The 21,838-nt window shown below is 36.8% G+C and overlaps 1 protein-coding gene across 4 annotated transcripts in view; it reads left to right on the plus strand.

Annotated features, from left to right (window-relative positions):
* Positions 1-20,768, plus strand: part of LOC117322194 (RAB6-interacting golgin-like) — a 34,491-nt gene extending 13,723 nt beyond the window's left edge. For 2 of the 4 annotated variants that reach the window (XM_033876965.1, XM_033876966.1), the window contains 5 exons: positions 2,647-2,790; positions 6,325-6,490; positions 8,033-8,134; positions 9,734-9,874; positions 14,955-20,768. In XM_033876965.1, the coding sequence (XP_033732856.1) occupies positions 2,647-2,790; positions 6,325-6,490; positions 8,033-8,134; positions 9,734-9,874; positions 14,955-15,744 (1,343 nt within the window). In that variant the 3' untranslated portion in view covers positions 15,745-20,768. Of the gene's footprint in view, positions 1-12; positions 191-2,646; positions 2,791-6,324; positions 6,491-8,032; positions 8,135-9,733; positions 9,875-14,954 lie in introns of those variants that run through there. The other 2 variants (XR_004531487.1, XM_033876967.1) reach the window with 2 other exon arrangements.
* The last annotated feature ends 1,070 nt before the right edge of the window (positions 20,769-21,838 follow it).

Here is a 21,838-nt window from a genome sequence, read left to right on the forward strand (position 1 = left end):
ATAATGAAATCATAGTTATGTAAATGCTTGATTCTATAATGAATTCAAACTTGTTACCAAACTTATCCGTGATCATGATTGTTGGTATATTTTCGTGGCAACATGGCGGGTGGCTGGACAGGGTTCTCCGATGAAGATCTTCGTCGGTTAAAAGGCCGGGAATCCGACAGATCATCATTGGATTTGAAAGGTTAACATGTCTACAATATTCTTCTATTTGGTCAACACCCACAAAGCAAATTATTTTACATAATGTCAATCCACACTCGAACAATGAATGGAATTCTGCAGCTGTCTCTGTACGATTCTGTTGATCTGCATCTTTCTGTAGCTCACAAGTGATCCCTGCCACGTGAAGTTATTCAATTGAAATTAGCTCAATAATCTTTATATTCGAATTCACAAATAAATGTTGATATTGCAATGTAGCATCGCCGGTAGCAGTAACACTTGGAAAGCTGTCACATACATGTCAACAGGAGTTGTCTAGTCTTATATTAAAAGATAGCGTTTAATGTAAGATTAGACATGCCCCTGTGATCTAACGAAGGATTAAATATATCATAATCACTGTAATCCATGTAAGTGTAAAAGTTCTGGCTTCAGACACCAGTGTATCCTCGTATAGTGATTTAAGTTCGTGAACTCTGTGGTTCTATCTCGACTTTTATGGTTGGCTACAGATCAATGAAATGACAACACAGCTTATAAAGTTCAACGTTTTATTATATTGAGAATGTAGTAGTGTCAGATGAGAAGGTAAAACATGATGACAGAATATATACACAATGCTAACGTAACCCAATGTGCGTCAGGCCCGTATCTCATATGAAAAATATCCACCCCTTCCATCCCTTGGGATAAATGTACACAAAAAGACCACGGTTATAACATGCCTACAATGGGAACAGACCACCCAAAATAACTACGGAATAACCAACTATATATATATACCATGCCTATAATTGAGTCTTATTTTAGAGAAATACATATGTATCACCCAACCAGGGATAATTTAGAGGTCTAAGTCCAAAATATACTACATACCTGACTATGAAAGAGAAAGACGAGCCAGCCAGCTACATGTTAGCCTCTGCCAGACTGTCGTATAATACTAAAATTCTCAGATATATAGCTAAATCTAATTGTATGCCTCGAAATACACGTGCAATTTTGTCCTAAGACTCTAGATAGACCGATACCTGAGCATAGAGTAATGTACAGGTAAGGTGATTATAAATAAACACATACCAGAAACATTAGCCAATCAGAAACTTCAACAAATATAATCGGAAGGGATTCCCTAACAGGAATTCCCCGGATAATCAATATGGACCGATGATCACAACAACACGCATCCTGGTTTACTGGATGTAAATATGGAATTATAAACAACATGTAAGTGTTCAAAACCAAAATGTTTTATGTAGGAATACCCCCTTAATCTAAAAAAAAATTGGCCGGGTAAATATATATTCTTATTAATATAACGTCAAACTCCTGTGCTATGTATACATATAACTGACCTACTTGTATATATTACTTCTCCATCATTGTATATAATGTCAACATCCCTGAAGCACAAAGCACTTGCTAGCTTAGCATCTTCTTGTGTTCTTTCAGTGACACTTCTTGTGTTATTTCAGTGACACTAGTACAACCACATACAGTGAGTTTATGTAATAATATAAATAGGGAGATGATAAAATCAACAACATGTAAACTATTAAACAGTTAACTCTCCTATATTTGTTCAGAATTTAGTGGTATTATTTGATATAATATGTATAAATTATTTATATACTTTTACCATCAGCATCTGTACACCTCCTAATATGTTTTCTAATTGATTATGATAGGCTCTCGACGAATTAATTATAGACCGAGGGGATCGTTTTCACAACATAACGATATTTATATATATAGTATTGTTTAAACCCACTATATTTGTGTTACTGTTCTATGTCTATATGTGATTGTTTGTAATTTACCAGGGCTCAAAGTGGCGCCTATTTTAGTGGCCATGGCGCTTTAAATTCACAATTGGCGACCAGTTATTCACGTATAAGGCGTCTGCATGGCCACTAAAAAAATTGTGTAAATTTGCAATTTGGTTAATCTTTCAAAGGTTGTAGTTATAATGCTAAAATGACATTCACAATCAAAAAAAATTACAAAGAGATGTTATACTCATCTGAAGAATTAAAAGACAACTAGGCAGGCGACCAACTTTTCCAATTGGCGCCTAGATTTACATGACTTGGTAGCCAAATAGGCCACCTGGTAAAGATATCCACTTTAATTTGAGCCCTGTTTACTTGTGTCTTGATAAGGGGCAGATTGACTCGAAAATTTGACAATTTACTTGTCTGTACTGCTGTTATTACCACTTGACAAATTATATATACAAAAATTGTATAATCAATCTCCTATGAGCATGCATACATATCAATTACAACAAAGGTTCCACTGATGAAATGCTGTTTGATGAAAACATTATATGTTGCACAAAGACGAGTTCTACGCCTTCAGATATTGGAATTTTCAGTTATTTATATTCTCATTCATTCATTTTTGTATGTTGTCAGAAGCAGTAATTTCTTACCATTTTTTGATAAAAAGGATTTTTATTTTGTTTTCTTTCAGCGCCAAAGCAGAGATATAAGACTCAAACCCCAGAAAGACGAATGCCACTCTCTGCAGCAAGAGGTAGTGCCTCAGAATCACAAGCAGCAAGGCAGAATCTCTCACAACCAAAACCAACCTCTCAACCAATACCCAATCAATCATGTAAGTGTGCATTCAAATGGAAGGAAACATATAACATTAGATCTGGTTTCATTAATGCTGCTTTGACATGGCTCAGATACTTGCCAATAATATTTAAAATCTGATACTGTATAGCCAGTTATTTTGAAATAAAAGAATCAAATGTTATTGAAATACATTTCACTATCTGGTTATAGAAGGATATCTAATTTTCATTAATGAATAATATAAGTTGATACTTATTCTGTTTTACTGTGTATTTTTACAGTATATTCACCTATGTTACCGTAAAGACTCATGTAATTTGTACTGAAATAAATTAAAGTTAAAGTTGGGGGTGCACAAATTATACAGGTAGAGACATTTTCAAGGTTTTTTTACAGAAAAAAGATCGTCGATTCTCAATGTCCGCCATCTTGGAAAAAGACGGAAATTCCTGTTAGGAACTTGAAGATTAATAAACATACACACAGCAATTAATTCTTGTTAAATATGTCAGATAATGAAGTGATGTATAGCTACCTACTATATATATATGTGTTGATACTTGAGATAATTAGGGATTCATCACAATTAAATAAAAACGTAACTCAAGAATGATGTAACAGCGCCATACTCAGGTCTTCAAAGTTAATATTTATTTTCACAAACTCCTTATAAAAAGGAGGAATATATTCATGCATTGTTATCATAAATAGATTGATAAAACAACTAGCCTATTAATTGTATTGTTTAAAAGTCCGTCATGATATGTCAGATATGATGGGTTTACCGATCTTTGAAAACCCGGACTCCACTGGAGCTAGGCCAATTATAAACTGAATTCTTTTTTTTGATTGAGAAATCATCGCCTCTTATCTGTTACTGGCTGTAATCTAATTAGGGTAGTAAGCCTGTTTAACACTATGAGTGAGTCTTATCTCTATTTACCCGGTTACATTTTTGCCAATATGTTGTGTAGTTAAAAATACCACTTTCTGCTGATTTTATTATTTATTATCAATTCAAAACTGCTTATATAAAGTCTTATATGTATTTATTTAAGATTATTTGACAATAAAACTGGCTGTACCTTGCATATATTACGCTAAATCTATCCAATTGTAGGATGATCACATGCAGTTACTTTGGTAACTGGGACCCGGCCGTTTTAAGGAGCAAAAATCATATCAACATGACCAGTACCCATATTAAGAACAATCAATGATGATATAATGAGTATACCAGCCACACGCCACAATGTCAGTCAGAAATTTTATTCGTGGGGGGGGGGGGGGGGGGGGTTCTTAAACAAAGGATTTCATTAAAACTTTAACAAATCACACTTCAACAACATCTAGTTTGATCTCATCGTGTGCACACCCAAAGCTCTGGTGACACGAAAATTTTTGGTGTCTTATGAGTGCTGATGTTCTAAAATTTAAGCATCCGTTTTTTTCTGAAAATGGATTTGTTTTTGATGCCAAAACACAAATTTAACATTGCATACCGCCAGCATCAGTTCTAATAAGCCATTTGAATGTTTCCGTCCATTTTTCCTGAAACGCATGCTTACGTTTTTTTGGCTGTTTTTTTTGTCAGACTCCTCATCGGAACTTGGTTCGCTATCTCCGTTATCTTTCTCTGTGTTACTGCTAGAGTTGTTGCTGTTAGTTTCATTGCAATTGTTCAAGAAAAAGGCATCTATTCTCTTCTGTTTATTCGTGGCTACCATGTGTGGTCGATGCCTACAATGCTGAAAATGATCTGCGTCATGTCGCGCTTAACTGTTCTAAAGCACACGTGACAATCAAACGTTCTACCGACTGAGACGGTAGATAGTAATTTTAAAGCCGGAATCGGGAAAGTCGGTATGCGGGATCCGGCTCGCGCCACATTATTATGAGGGGGGCTTTGCATATGTTTTGCGGGGAATCCCATGTTCCCGCATCCTAGAGAAAACACTGGTCAGTTACACTATTTCATAGTTTTATAGCTACAGTAGCAGTTCTGAGCTGAAACGTAACACCCACATCCAAGGGGACATTATTTCTGTCGCCAATTACCGCATTAAACTTTATTGGGCTAAATAACTAGATTAATTAGACATACTTGTGACGATATAAGCAAAAGTGATTACTTAATTTGACTTTTCTTTGAAAGTGTGTATAAGTTTGAGGTGATAAATGTTCATAATGCCGTGCACATGGTGGTTACCGTAGCTCTTACAGTCGATTTAAAGAAAATAAACAAGACACATTTTCGCTATTACCTTATTACAAATACAAAATAATCAGATTATTTTAATCAAGTATTTAGTAGAATTATTTTAAGTAGGGCTGGGTATTGCGGACCAAAACCGTATTGCAATATATTGCAATATTCAACAGAAACTTGCAATACGTATTGCAATATTATTGACCTTAGTACCATCAATGTAAAATGCTTATTGTATAAGACGTCGTCCGCCATTTTTCGTTTCTAGTAAACAATCATAATCTCGAAAGTGCTTGATTTTAACGTAGATGTCCCATACGGCCAAGCGCTTTAGAGACAACGAAACAAGCGCCCCACCAATACGACATAATGACGTTCTCGTGTGTTTCTTTCACGTTTACATAAGTAATTTACGCTATTGGTGCCAACACATAATGTTAAATCAGTGATTAATATGCCTTTTTGTTAACCATCGCGATATACCGGTTTCCAGGGTTTGTGTACCGGTATATCGTATCGACCTGCCAAATTCGCGGTATACCGGTATTTCGATATTATCGCGCACCTCTAATTTTAAGCAAAGCTAATCTGTGTAATAGTGTCATTTTCATACATTGTTTTCGGGACCTCAAGGACATCGTTTTGGTAAAAAAAAATTCATGCGCAAATTATACAGATAGAAGCATTTTCAGCCCCAAAAAGTACCTGCACAAATTACACTGGTGCGCAAATTACCCGTTTTTTTTACCGTATATTGAACACCAGTGTATAATTAAATGAGGTTTATAATGATTTATGCGTATCAGTGCAAGTATTGTGTATAACCATACTATTTTTGTTATGGCATGTAAATCATCTGTCAGCATATAATATAATCTGATCTGAACAATTATATTTATCCAAATTACCTCGGATGTTTGGAGACAGCCAAGTGCAAGCCGGCTATTGATGGTACAACATAACTAGAGTCTTTCCCACAGTCTTATCTTAGTTTATTTTGCAGTTGATATTTACAAATGTCTTCATAATTCATGAATCAAATTTTTGTGACCTCATCAAGGACATGTGAATATAATGAAAATATCGGGAAAATAACCAACTTTACAGTATATCACCCGATGATTGATTGTTTATCTCAAAAATGTATCATAGCACAATTCAATAGGGGCTCCTGCAACTCTCAATGTACATTATAACTAAGTACAATAAAAAGAGCACAATGAGATTCATCTATATTTATTCATATTGATGAATTTGACCTTGACACAGTTAAAGGTCAAATGCATTTTAAAGTTGTATTAGAATTAACTGTATATAAATTGTAATTTATGATATAAAATTTATCTTGATTCAACACAGGTAATAAGATTTCACGTGACTGCAGCAAGTTTCCAACAAGTGGCGCAATACCAGGTCTTAGTGGGACAGAGTCTACAGATGTTACAATGGCTGATCAGGTACAGGGGAAAGTTGTCGTGAAGGAGGAGCCAGAATTCGAAGAACTTGGTCCAGAGGAAGCCTTGAAGTATGTACTGTCTTGTACAATATGCATGTTTACATTGTTTCTAATATTACCCAGTATATGTAAACAGCTTTAGGAATTCATGATGTCAGTTAAGTAACGTTACAGTGAGTGGACTAGAAAAATAACTTCTACCTTGTTATACAAACTAGTCCACCCTATGATTTAGGTTCAGGTCTGTACAGCATGTAACTTTTGTAAAAGGATAAGTGCTTATTATCTTAAAACACCAATGTTTATCAAGCTTTATATGTTTGTCCTACTATTGAATTTTTAGGTCATCTGACCATAAAGGGTCAGAAGGACCTATAGCCATCGTGCTTCATCCGTCGTCGTCCGCCGTTTGCCGTCCGTAAACTTTTCACATTTCAAGCTTCTTCTCAAGTTCCACCTGTGGGATTGAGCTGAAACTTGCCAGAAATGATCCTTATATGGTTCTGACCAAGTGTTGTTATTTTTTGGGTCGGTCCGAAATCCAAGATTGCCGCCATAGCTGCAATCTTGAAAAACACATTTTAAACTTCTCAAGTTCCACCAGCGGTATTGAGCTGAAACTTGCCTGAAATGATCCCAACCAAGTGTTGTTATTTTTCGGATCAGTCTGAAATCCAAGGTGGCCGCCATAGCGGAAATTTTGAAAAACACATTTTAAACTTCTTCTCAAGTTCCACCAATGCTATTGAGCTAAATCTTGCCAGAAATGATCCCGAGATGGTCTTGACCAAGTGTTGTTATTTTTTTCGGATCGGTCTGAAATCCAAGATGGCTCCCATCTTGAAAAACACATTCAAACTTTTTCTCAAGTTCCACTGGTGCAATTAAACTGGAAATTGGTGAGGACGTTAAGGAAGCGGAGCTAACAAAGTGTTGTTAATTTTCGGCCTCGTAAAATCTTTGACATGGCGGCCGTTTTGTAACATGATTGCACAATCATGGTTTTCCTGAACAACACCTGTCTCAAACTTTTTCTCAAGTTCTAACAGTGGGATTCAGCACTAAATTACCTGAGATGGTCCTGACCAAGTGTTGTTATGTTATTTTTCGGATAAGTCTGAAATGCAAGATGGCGGCCATCTTGAAAAACAAATTTTAAATTTCTTCTCAAATTCCACTTATGCAATTGAACTGGAAATTGGTGAGGATGTTAAGGAAGGGGAGCTTACAAAGTGTTGTTATTTTTCCACCTCATAAAATCTTTGACATGGAAGCCACGGTGGCCATTTTGTAACATGATTGCGCAATCATGGTTTTCCCGAACAACACCTATTTCTAACTTCTTCTCAAGTTCCACCTGTGGAATTCAGCAATAACTTACCTGAAATGACCCTGAGATGGTCCTGACCAAGTGTTGTTTATTTTCTGCTCAGTCCTAAATCCATAATGGCCGCCATGGTCGACTGTGCCACTATACTTGCTACTGAGGATGTATCATACAACAGTACATGGGTCTTTTAGAGTCTGATGACCGTTAAGGCCCTTGGGCTTCTTGTTTATAGTTTTACAAAAATTTAGTATTAATGATAGCGTTTGTTTGGGGTTTTGCAGTCGTGACCTTGGCACTTTAGAAAAATTCAGAGAACAGCAAAAAGAAATTGAAGAGGCTAACAAACATAAAAAGGCCCTGTTAGCCAAGACTTTGTCTGAAAGGTAAGTGGTCGTAGTCAAGGCTTTTTCTGAATGGTAAGTTAGTGAAGTCAACAAGACATATTTTTTGTCTTAAAGGTAAGTAGGTGTACAAATTACTTTTTAGCATGGAATAATATAGCTAGGAGGTCTAATAATATTAATGCAAGAGGCCCTTTATGTCCCTAACATGATAATGAATGGACATTTGAGCATGTGATCACTCCTATACATGTGTGTCTTAAAGATTTACCATACTTATCTGACAGAATGTGACTGCCATGCCAAGTACCAGTAATAATAATCACCAACACTCATGCATCACAACAGGTTTTTTATTGTTGGAGAATGCAATTGTTGTTTTTATAAAGACAGAAAAATTCTTAATTGGCATATCCAGTGTTCTTTGCAGTAAATTGTATAATCCTCCTATAAATAAACATGTTTGAGTGAATGTCTTTATTTGAGTATTTTTAGGTCATCTGACCCAAAGGCGACGTCCGCCATGCGTAAGACTTTTGATTTCAAAACGCTACTCCTCCTTAACCCTTGGGTGGATTACAAGCAAATTTGTTGTAAAACTTCTTTGGGGGAGGGCAGTCATATCTTATATAAATGAGGGTAGTGTGACCATTGGGGCCCGAGGGGCAGGCCCAAAAGGGGAACTTTGGTGAATTTTTGCTTAAAAACTTGACTCCATCTTAACCCTTGGAGGGATTACAACCAAATTCGTTGTGAAACATCATTGGGGGAAAGCGATCATATTTCATATAAATGAGGCTGGTATGACCCTTACGGTGGTGCCCTAAAAGGAAAACTTTGGTGAATTTTTATTTTAAAATCCTACTTCTCCTCAACCCTTTGGTGGATTTCATCCAAATTTTGTGAGAAAAATCATTTGGGGGAGATCAATCATATTTTATATAAATGAGGAAGGTCCAACCCCTAGTGACCGAGGGGCGGGGCCAAAAGGGGAAACTTTGGTGAATTATTGCTTTAAAACCCTATTCCTTTTTAACCCTTGGGTGTCGAATTGCATTCAAATTTGGTTTGAAGCATTATAAGGGGATGTCAATTTATATAAATGAGGCTTGTGGGGCCCTTGGGGACAGAGGAGGGAGGCCCCAAAAAGAGAACTTAGCAAAACTTTTAACTTTAAAATCGTACTCCTTCTTAATGCCTTTATTGAATCAAATTTGGTTTGAAACATCTTAAGGGAACAGTAATCATAATTTATATAAATGAGACAGGTCTGAATCCTGGGGAAAGAAGGGTGGGGAGCCCAAAAGGAGCATTGCTTTAAAATGCTACTCCTCATTAATGCCTTAATTGATTACAACAACTTAGTAAGAAACATCATTGGGGAAATCCCTAATTGATATAAATGAGGCTTGTCCGACCCATGGGGATAGAGGGGCATGCCCCAAAAATGGGAACTTGACTGAAATTGTGCTTTAAGATGCTGCTCCTCCTTTAAGCCAAAATGGATAAAAACCAGATTTGATCTGAAACATAACTGGCTGGGTATAGATAATTTATGGTAATGATGAGGGGTGTGTCCCTGCTGTAATCATTTGTCAGATGACCGTTAAGGCCCATGGGCCTCTTGTTGTATATTTACAGACAAAAGAAAGCAAGAATGGAAGCAGAGAAACTGACACACATTCAAAAAGAGTTGATGATACTTGACAACTTACTAAGTGCTGATGTAACTGTGGTGCGAAATAGGATTGAGGCGGCTAGTCGAGATTACATGGAGGCCACGTATGTTGGAATCATCATCAGCCATTGATTAATAGGACTTTTTAGGTCATCTGACCAAAAGGGTCAGGATGACATATAGCCATCGTGCTTTGTCCGTCGTCGTCCACCGTGCGACATCCATAAACTTTTCACATTGCAAATTTCTTCTCAAGTTCCACCAGTGGGATTGAGCTGAAACTTGCCAGAAATGATACTGAGATGGTCCTGACCAAGTGTTGTTTATTTTTCGGGTCCATCCGAAATCCAAGATGGCCACCATAACCGCCATCTTGAAAATACATTTTAAACTTCTTAAGTTCCACCTGTGCTATTCCTTCGTTCAAATGCCAGATATGTGTTGTACATTAATTTAGATTTATGAATAATAGTAGCTTACATTCATATTTATGATTGTGTTGGAATAAATTTCATATTTGTACAGAAAATCCACAAAACTCTGCATCCGAACTGGAATATTCAGCCGACACTTTATCACTAGCCTTCCATCTCTGGGTTGCGAGTTCGAATTCTACGTGGGGCAGTTGCCAGGTACTGACCGTAGACCGTTGGTTTTTCTCCATGTGCTCTGGCTTTCCTTCATGTCCAAAACCTGGCATGTCCTTAAATGACTCTGGCTGTTAATATGACATTAAACAAAGTAAACCGATCGCTGAAAATTACACCAGTTCGGTAAAAAACACATGTCATAGTATAGCGAGTGATGGAGGTGTATTGTTTTTGTTGTGATTATAAACCCAGTCTGTGTACATGAATGTAAATGAAGGAAATGGCTAAAGATAAGACAAATACACATTATACTTTTAAAATCGTTTATTGTGGTTCGATGAAGTAATATTTTGTTGTTATAGTGTCTGATTTGTCAGCATGGTAACAAGTGTAATTTTTTGTTCACTTTATTAGCTCACCTGGTCCGAAGGATCCCTATGGGATGTGGACTCAAAATTGTACAAATGGTGGGGCTGACTCCCCAGGGGTCTATGGGGTGGGGCCGAAAGGGGTCCATTTGGCTCTATTAATATAAACGACATCTTCTCTGAAACCATGCAAAGGATATTGCTCATATTTGCCTGGTAGCATCACTATGGGTTGGGGATTCAAAATGTGTCCAACTTCAATTGGGCTATATTGATATAAATGACTTCTTCTCTGAAACTGAGCAATGGATATTGCTCATATTTGCCTGGTACCATCACTATTGGGTGGGGATTCAAAATTGTACAAATGATTGGAGTGACCCCCCCCAGGGGCATGATGGGCGGGGCCAAATGTGGTCAATTGGGCTATATTGATATAAACGACTTCTTCTCTGAAACCGAGCAATGGATATTGCTCACTCATATTTGCCTGGTAGCATCACTATTGGTTGGGGATTCAAAATTGTACAAATGGTGAGGCTGACCCCACGGGGGCCTGAGGGGCGGGGCCAAGAGGGGTCAATTTGGCTAAATTGATATGGACAAATTCTCTTCTGAAACCAAGCAATAGATATTAATCATATTTGACTGTGAGCATACCTTTGGGGTCGGGATTCAAAATTGTACAAATAGTGGGGCCGACCTCCCTTGTGGCTGAGAGGCGGGGCCAAAAGTGGTCATTTTGGCAGATTTGACATAAACAACTTTTTCTCTGAAACCAAGCAATGGTTATCTCTAATATTTGACTGGTAGCATTCCCTTTGGTTAAGGATTCAAAATTGAACAAATGACGGGGCCAACCCCCTTGGGGCTGAGGGGCGGGGCCAAAAGGGGTCAATTTGGTTAAATTGATATAAACAACTTCTCTGAAACTAATCAATGGCTATCACTCACATTTGTATGGTAGCATGGTCATGGGGTGGGGATTCAAAATTGTACAAATTTTAGGGTTGACCCCACCAGGGGGCTGAGGGGTGGGGCCAAAAGGGGTCAATTTGGCTAAATTGATATGAACAACTTCTTCTCTGAAACAGCTCATATTTGACAGGTAGCATTCTTTGGGGTAAGGATTCAAAATTTTATAAGGAAGGAACTGACCCCCCGGGTGCAGAGGGCGGGGTCAAAAGGGGTCAATGGGTTTAAACAACTTCTTTTCTGAAACTAAGCAATGGATATCACTCACATTTTTGTGGTAGCATCCCTAAGGGGTTGTGCCAAAAGTCATTTTTTGGCATAAAAACCTGACGTACCCATATAAAATGCCTATGATATATTGACATAGCAATACCAGTGACAAATATACTTAATCATCATTCTTGTTTCATATATCATGAAATCCAGGTGAGCGATACAGGCCCTCTGGGCCTCTTGTTTATTTTTACAACAATTACAAAACAAGTTATATTAACTTATATTAATCACGCTTGTTGGTCCAGATAGAAGCGCGCGAGGGGTCTTACTGTGGGAGGAAACCGGAATACCCGGGGAATTACCACATGGTTGGACTGGTGACCCCATACCATGCATCAGGCGTCCGTCCATCCGTCTGTCCGGCCGTCCGTACGTCAACACAATCGACTTCTTCTTCTGAACCGCTGATCAGAATTTAACCAAATTTGGTAGGAAGCATCCTGGAGGGATTCAAATTATACATATGATGGGGCTGACCCCCCAGGGGCCCAAGGGGCGGGGCCAAACGTGGTCCATTTGGTAATATTGATTTTAACGACTTCTTCTCTGGACCTAAGCAATGTATGACATTGATATTTCAGCAGTAACATCCCTAGGTGGGTGGGATTCAAATTTATACAAATGATGGGGCTGACCCCCTAGGGGCCTGAGGGGCAGGGCCAAAAGTGGTCCATTTCGCAATATTGATATTAATGACTTCTTCTCTGGACCTAAGCAATGTATGACATTGATATTTCACTGGTAGCATCCCTAGGTTGGTGGGATTCAAATTTATACATGTGATAGAGCTGATCCACAGGGGCCTTGGGGGCTGGGCCAAAAGGGGTCCATTTGGCAATATTGATATTAACGATTTCTTCTCTGGACCTAAGCAATGCATGACATTGATATTTCACTGGTAGCATCCATAGGTGGCTGGGAATATAGATCTAGATGAAAAGAGTAAACTTGATCAAGTTTCAATTCAATTGGATGTCAAGATAAATATAAGCTTTGTCAAAACTTTTTAACACAAAAATGCATTACCAGAATGTGGTATTATAAAATACATTCCTGACTTTTTCACTACGTGTTCTGATTGATGATAATAGTCAGCTTGACGAAGTTTCAGTTTACTTTCAGTTCAGTCGAATATGTGTCAGAAGTGGACATCAACACACAGTTAACTTTGGTTAACACAGTGTGAGACAAATGGGACAAACACTTAATTAACTTGTTATTATCGTGGGCATATTAAATGATTATTTCATCCCATTGCCAAAAAAAACCAAATGTATTTTTTCATGTTTTGATGTAGTCGCTGTAATTTAAATACTTCATTTACGTACTCTTAGTTTACAAATGCAGGAATGATGCGATTTAAGGAGAACGCTAACTTTTGAAACGGACAAAAATATATCCAGATTTGTCAGAACAGTCATCTTGAAAAACGGGACCTAGGTGAGCTTATGCAATACTGTGGCGTCTGTCGTCTGTCTGTCAAGAATCAACTTCTTCTTCATAACCACTCAACAGAATTTGACAAAATAAAAATGGGGGGCTTAGGGACGGGGCCAAAAGGGGTCAACTTAGTCTATACTGATGTAAACGACTTCTCCTCTGAAACTTAACAATGGATATCGCTCATATTTGATTGGTAGCATCTTTATAGGGTAGGGATTCAAAATTGTACAAATGGTGGGGCTGACCCCCGTGGGGGCCTGAGGGGCGGACGCAGAAGGTGTCAATTTGGCAAATTGATATATAAACAACTTCTTAACTGAAACTAAGCAATGGATGTCACTCATAGTTTTCTGGTAACATCGTTTTGGGGTAGGCATTCAAAATTGCACAAATGAAGGCCCTTGGGGGGCCTGAGGGGCAGGGCAAAATTGGGTCAATTTGGCTTAATTGATATAAACAACTTCTTCACTGAAACTAAGCAATAGATATCACTCTTATTTGACTGGTAGCATCTTTATGGAGTAGGGATTCAAAATTGTACAAATGGTGGGGCTGACCTCCTGAGGGCCTAAGGGACGGGGCCAAAAGAGGTCCATTTGGCAATATTGATATTAATGATTTCTTTTCTGGAACTAAGCAATGTACAATGTATTACATTGATTTTTCTGTGGTAACATCCTAAGTAGGCTGGGATTCAAATTTTTACAAAAACTGGGGCTGACAAGGTAAGCATACATCAACAAATAAAGCTATTAGCAATTGGAACATAAACATTATTTTGATGTTTGCTCAAATAAACCAGGTGAGCGATACAGGCCCTCTGGGCCTCTTGTATTTCCTGTCCAAATCGCAAGCGGTATATCAGACAAACTACTTATCAAAAAATTGGATTGGCTAAAGTCTGCCCTTATTTTACAAAAACAAAAAAACAAAAAAAAACCATCCGGTAAACCTCCGATTAATTCGAACACGTGGATAGTTCGAACATACATTTTTTCTAGAAAAACAGTAATTTTTTAGCTAGTAATAGTTCGAACTCTGGCTTTTTATAACTGACACCATTTCGGATAGTTCGAACTTGTCAAATGATTGAACTGCTTTTATATTTATGAACAGCTGCAGCAGTCCAGTCAGGACTCAATTAAAATAAAAACAAAGAGACTATTCTAAATTGTTTTGAAGAATTCATCTTTGTTTAAAATCTCCTAGACTAAGTCTTGTTTTATTAAAACCTCAACACAACTAGTTTATATTTAATAACTGAACAGTTCTGTATAAGGTTCTACCCCTGATTATCTTATCGCTACTATAATGATAATGATACTTCAGCTGAGATACATTGTGTAAGGGATATAATTGGTCAGAACTTGTCCCTGTTGAGATGATATAAGTGGTATAATTGGTCAGAACAGGTCACCTTTGAGGTAATATAAAGTGTATGATTGGTCAGAACTTTTGAGATAAATAAGATTTATGCAAGATATTTTATGATGCTTGTTCTAGCAAACTATAAGGATCAATGTCTGTTGCAGGAGGCGCTACGACAGGGCAGAAAAGGAATTCATTGAAGCTAAGTTGGATTTGCAAAAGAAATCTGAGCTAAAAGAACAGCTGACAGAACATTTGTACACAATTATACACCAAAATGAAATTCGGAAAGCCAAAAAGTTGTCTGATCTCATGACTGAGCTGGATATGGAGACAAAGGGAGAGCAATTGTGTATAGGCAACTTACCTCCCTTGTCTGCATTCTCCAGTATGGGTATGGTGAAGGTAGCTTCTCCCACATCTCCAAAAAGTCCTGTGAGTGATGATAGTGGCAAAACTGGAAATTCAGGACAGGGAATCATTTCAACAGTGACATCCGCAGATAACAACACTACAAGTTCTATAAACACATATAATTCAACCAGTGCTGATCAAATTGAAACTAATCTGGCTAATGTTGTTGTTGACTTATCCAGTGAAAATTCAACGCTGCCAGATGAAAGTTCTTGTCTTCCAAGCAGTTCATCCAATGACATTTATGATGCACATTCAGAACAAAACAAATTTCAAGGAATTTCACAAAATTGTACAGAGGAACATTCAGGTAGTATATCTGGTACAGAAGACTTTGCAGTGAATGCTAACATGGAACAACCATCAAATTCGTCTTGTACAGATGATTCTTTGAGCTACAATAGTGCATTGTCCTCTAATCCAGGAGGAGAAAACTCCTCCCTGTCACCAAAACATTCAGAAATTAAAGATACAGTAGAGGCAATGCCAGGCTCATGGACATTAGACTCGGTTAACATCAAAGAAGAACCTGTGACTTGAAGTTGATGAATTAAGTGGGATATATTTGTCTGCTTTAAAAGTGATATTCACTGCCAAAAGGAATTTGCTATTTTAAGCTTTTCTGAAAATGATAGATTTACTTATGTCAGAAAATTCATCTTAATTAAATGCATATAGTTTTTTTTAGGGTCATCATGCTTTGTCCGTCGTTCACCAACAGCTGTGCGTAAACTTTTCACATTTCAAACATCTCCTCAAATTCCAACATTGGGATTGAGCTGAAACTAAGCTGAAATGATCCCGAGATGGTCCTGACCAAGTTTTATTATTTTTCAGGTCGGTCCAAAATTTCCAAGATGGTCACCATCTTGAAAAATACATTTTAAACTTCATCTCCAGTTCCACTTGTGCCATTGAGCTGGAAACTGGTGAGGATGTTAAGGAAGGGGATCCGGAGCCAACAAAGCGTTGTTATTTTTCAGCCTCGTAAAAACTTTGACATTGCAGCCACGGTGGCCATTTCGTAACATGATTACACTATCATGGTTTTCATGAACAGCACCTATTTCATTCAAATTCTTCTCGAGAAGTGGGATTCACCTGAAACTTACTTAAAATGATCCAGAGATGGTCCCGATCAAGTGTTGTTATACTTGCTACAGAGTATGTATGCTAAACTAGTAGAATGGTCTCTAGAGTCAGATGACCGTTAAGGCCCATGGACCTCTTGTGATTATTTCAAGTCATGTTAGTCATATGTATTTGTTAGTTTCTGATGGGCATCTGCAACTGCAAAATCCAAGGGTTCTGCTCTCTATATGTACAGATCAGTCTAGTGATAGAGCTGGTTATTTTGTCCAGAGACATTAATACACAGATCCTTTCAAAAACATATCGGTAGATTTTGAAGATTTATGGAGATATGTCATTATGTGCACGCAAATGAGTGGCAAAAGGGGGTTGGGGCCCCCCCTCCAAAAAAAAATTGCTTCCTGAAAGGCCGTAGATAGCCTATAACAAATTATAGCATAATATATCCATAATGTGTGAAAATTGGTTTGATTTTTTTCCAATTGAAATGTTTCTTTTAATCCTAAATTCAGGATAAAACTTTGAACGGAAAAACATGCAAACATAATCTGCTGTCTCCTTTGTTATTTGCATGATGGCATCATTCACAGGCAGGCGTGTAAAGTGGCTATTAATGTCCTCATCAAATAATGATTCTGCTGCTTTCAATGATAAGATTCATCTTAAGATACAATTACATGCAGTGTATGCAATATATTTTAAACTTAATCTAATGCGAAATCATTTTTCTGCCTTTTTGACTGCCAAAAGATTGTTTATTATTAAGTCCGCGATTGGTCAACTCAAAATGAGTCTTTTCTCTGGTTCTCCGTAAGCACGTTGACGTTGTCTCCACATGGTTACACGTGGCTGCTGTCGGTCCAATGCTGATAGAAATTGTCCATCTAATTCCTTGTTTCCTGGTCTAGTTTCACACTTTCCTTAGGTTCCTGGGTGACAAGGAGACTTCTAACTTTTCATTGATCTCCCGGAACAGAGCATTGACTGCATCAATGAAATTGTCCAATTTTGCATCTATCGACGTCTGAACACTTCCTTCATGCTGAGTGTACAAGTAGAGAAAAGCATAATCTGATACGCTATCAGTTTACGTGTAGATGACGTATCGGATCAAATTATTTGGGTCATGTGACTACTTACAACATCGTCTTTGTTTATTTTGATGTCTCCTTGTATGTGCAGGAGTGCGAACGCTCACAGGTGTTCCCCCCTGCCATAGTTGTCCTCAATTATGTATTAGAGGTGTTCTCATGAATTGCAAAATGGCACAATAACATATAATGCATCTTTTTTTTAATTTGGCATGCATGTTTTTACTCTATATCTCAGATGTTCGAGGTACTGTATGTGATAAAAAATGTCCTTAATTTCACTTGATTTTTTTGTAGACATAAAAATTCAACTTTCCTCACCTTGGCTAGCCAAAATTAAAACATGTGAGACTCATGTCGTACTCTGGGACTGGTATGATAGAACAGACACACATAAATGCCGACAGGTAAATATATAACCATACCATGTTATACTACATACAAAGTGGGGATGTCATTATGGAATATCAACCTTCAAGTTGACCCCCATGACAACATTTAGTTCTATAATAGCTTTGTGTTTAACCGTAGAAATGCAAATATGTATACCTTCAATTCTTCTTAAATGACATAATGTCAGTATTTTATCAGAGAGAGAGAGACTTGAATCAATGGTATATGTGATTCAAAATATATACACTAAAATTATATAGGTCGCTCATAAATTACAGGCCTATATATTGCCAATAACTTGATAAATTTAGAATAAAAGTAGCCATTTGACCCAGTGCCTGGGAGTTGACCAGCAAGTCAATCTCTTGTAATGAAAACCGCCCTATTTATAGGTATTTTTCTTGGGAAGGTGGATGAGGGTTGGTGAGACTGAGTTAAGGAACATGCCGGAACTATAAAAAAAGGTAAAACAACGTAATATGGAATATCAGTGATTTAAAATATATGTCATTATGATAATTTAATAAGTTTCAATCTTGGTCTTTAGTGTCTGATCGTCTTAACATTGTTTTTAGATGTTTGAATTTTTAGTCCATCCTTTTTCTCTCTTTTTTTTTTTAAGAATTGATGTGCACACAACTGCGTTTTTGCATCAATGGTAGCTCCGCCACTGCAAAAGGGGGCGGGTCCATTATTAAATTTTCAATATTCATTACAGAAAATTACTGAGAATCCTGGAAAGATTATAATTGTACCAGTATATAATGTGCAGGATAGAAACATCTACCTGGTATCATAGTATACTGTAGTTCAGCTTTGCATCACAATTGTAGACATTTTTACCTTTATATGTTAGATAATAATATATTTATCATGGGAAGGAGTTTTCACAACACTAACCATTTCCTGTAGGTAGAGCACATTGATATTGACAGTTGTAAATTGTGTTAACCCAATGTAAACAGGTATATTATAAAGTTTTAGCTCAATGTACCAGCTGTGAAGACCATACCAGATTCTTGAAATTGGTAGTTTTTAATCCTGCCTAACACTCTGCATTCATTAGGTCTATTTGACAGTACACTTCAGTGAGTTCGCACTATACCAGCATCGGTACTGTCACAAAGAAGGAGATACAAATTTACTATAGCCCCTCGCTCAGGACACATGGAGAGGCAGTCTTTATGTGACACTCGCTGTTGTAACGATGTTAAACAAAATAAAATAAAAACCAAACTAAAGGTGCCTCAAAGGTTGAGCAATTAAATAGCAATTGAAAATAATTGAAAAATGTCATGAAATAATTTCTTTTATTGAAGATAATAGAGATGTGTAACTTGATTAAACAGTCTATTTCAATTTTCTTCCTTTGATAAGTTTGATTGTTGTTTAAAGCGATCATGAGTAGTCTTTACATACAATATATTTACATTCTGTGTTGCATTTGCCTATATGTCGTTAGTTAACCAAATTGTATTCATGAGACTGTATACTACAAGTTACAGTGATTCGGTCTGTATAGGAATACAGCTTCAGGTGTTGTAGGTTAAAACAATGGTCCCCAGTTACATTCGGCCTAGAGAGCTTTCGAATGCTAGTATTTATCTACATAAACCAGTAAAAACCACCACAAAGAAATAAAACAAGTTATGAGGGTAAAATTTAATAATAGAAAAAATGAAGTCGACCGACTCGACACAAATTCATTTTAACTTCTATTCCTGATCTATAGGAAGTAATCAAATTCTCAATGTCGTCACACAGGGGCTCGTTGTCAAATTGTCAGAAATGCTAGACACAACAACATTGAAAGTCCAGCATTTAGAAAAAAAAATCTTATGCATACTGAATTATAGTTATGTGGTCATCACTGATGTCAAAGGCCTACCTTACTCCAAAATCGAGCCCCTGTGAAGTTGAACATCGTCTGCTAAGTTAGCGACACTGATGTGACCAGTTAGACTGGATTCTGTTTCGAACGAAATATCCTTGGAATCGTTTTCACATACTGTCAAGACGACTTTCGTTTAGAATTTAAGAGATGATATTCCTCTGAAACTAACGTAAATCCAGTCTATAGAAGCATCTAAAATTAATCTATAAATACCCCTATAGATGTAGATGAATATTTACATATTTGTATATCAAATGTCTGACCATATCAATAATTCCAACAATCAAACTGCAGCTGGTCTTAAAAACTGGTAAGGAAAGGGAGAGGAATTTTGATAATCCTTCTCTTATTTCATACCACATGGGCTTGGCACAAATCCTTAATCTCTGGTCTGTATAAAAGATACTAAAAATTAATTTAATATGGACTGTGGGTTAGGAATTCATTTCAATTAAGTCCCTCAAGTATGTTTTATTCTATAAATTTCTAGTTTCATGTTTTGTCATGTTGATGTCCAATCCAGTAAAGGTCTAATGATTTATGTCTTAATGTTAGAATTTATATATTTTTTTGAACCAAAAAAAAAAAATCTTTAGTCATGAACATGAGTATTACATACAATAAGCTGGTATTAAATGCTTAAAGTAACTTGTAGTTTAGTTTCTTCTCCATATAGCGGCAATTGATGAGACTCTAGTGTACTATTTAAGTGTGATGTCAATTTCATATGATGTCACAATATGTTCCTATGACAACAAGGCTTATTCGCATAATTATGGTAAGTGTGCCGTATGTAGTTCTTTTTTATTGAACGGCAATTAGTATATTATTGTTGTACAGATTGGGGATTTAGCCAAAGGTAGATACAACATACTCTGTAGGTGGGCATTGTGGAGAGAGTGAGAGAGATAGTAACATTAGGGGGTAGGCTACATAGTGCTGGTGCCATTGTTCTTTCCTTTAATTACGAGGTACAAATGTTCATTTACAAAAAGTATGATTAGGTGATATATATTTTTGCTGAAAATTTGATGTTTATTGTTTAAATTACATATTAGTGATACAATTAAAAAATTGTTTTATATAAATTTAAATCTTGTTTGATGTTGATTATTTGAGAAGAATAGAACAAAGGATGTTAGTATGTGTACTGATTACCTTTTAATGGTGGAAGATATATATTTGCTCTAATCAGGGTTTTGGATGTATAAAAACAACATCCTAACACAACATATGCTCTTAAGGTGAATTTGTAGTGTCATCTGTAGTGATCTTGAAAATTAAATTTGTCTTAATTTCAAGACCAACTATGAACTATGCCTTGCTCATGGTTGGAGATCCAGTCTGTTTTCACATCCATTCAACAGAATATGCATGAGTGTCAAGAACTTTTGACCAATATAAAAAGATTTTCCAATATTTCCAGATCATCTCGCTCAAAAAGACAAAAAGAAAAAGTAATTGTGTTTCGTCCATTGTTTGCTTTTCACATTTTAAACTTCTCAATTTTACCAGTTGCTTAAGATCAACTTGAAACTTGCCGGAATGATTCCGAGATAGTGCTACCAAGTGTTGTTATTTTCTGTATTAGTTCAAAATTTAGTCATACACCACTGTGGCCAATTTTAAATACACTTTTCAAATTTCTCAAGATCTACTAGTGCGAGCTTTTTGCTTGAATGTGGTGGAAATGTGTTCAAGGACTCAAATTGTTAATTTTCTGCACAATTCATTGTTTGAGATGGAAGTCATGGCAGCCGTTTTGATCAACACCGATATGCTTGTGAATTAACTTCAACCCTGAATGATACCCTTGTCTTTTTAATTAGTAGCTATTAAATATAACCACAGGATGTTGATATTCAAGAACAATATTTTCGGCTAACCTGATCCAAAGAACATACCTGATCAGAACATACCTGATCCAAAGAACATACCTGATCCAAAGAACATACCTGATCAGAACATACCTGATCAGAACATACCTGATCCAAAGAACATACCTGATCAGAACATACCTGATCAGAACATACCTGATCCAAAGAACATACCTGATCCAAAGAACATGTGAGCTTATGCCACTACACATAGTCTGCTACATCACGTACTCGTCATCCATCATCTTTTCCATAGAATCAATAGTCATGAACAACAGAATTTTTTT

Source organism: Pecten maximus, chromosome 2, assembly GCF_902652985.1.
Source record: "Pecten maximus chromosome 2, xPecMax1.1, whole genome shotgun sequence".
NCBI classification, from domain to species: Eukaryota; Metazoa; Mollusca; class Bivalvia; order Pectinida; family Pectinidae; genus Pecten; species Pecten maximus.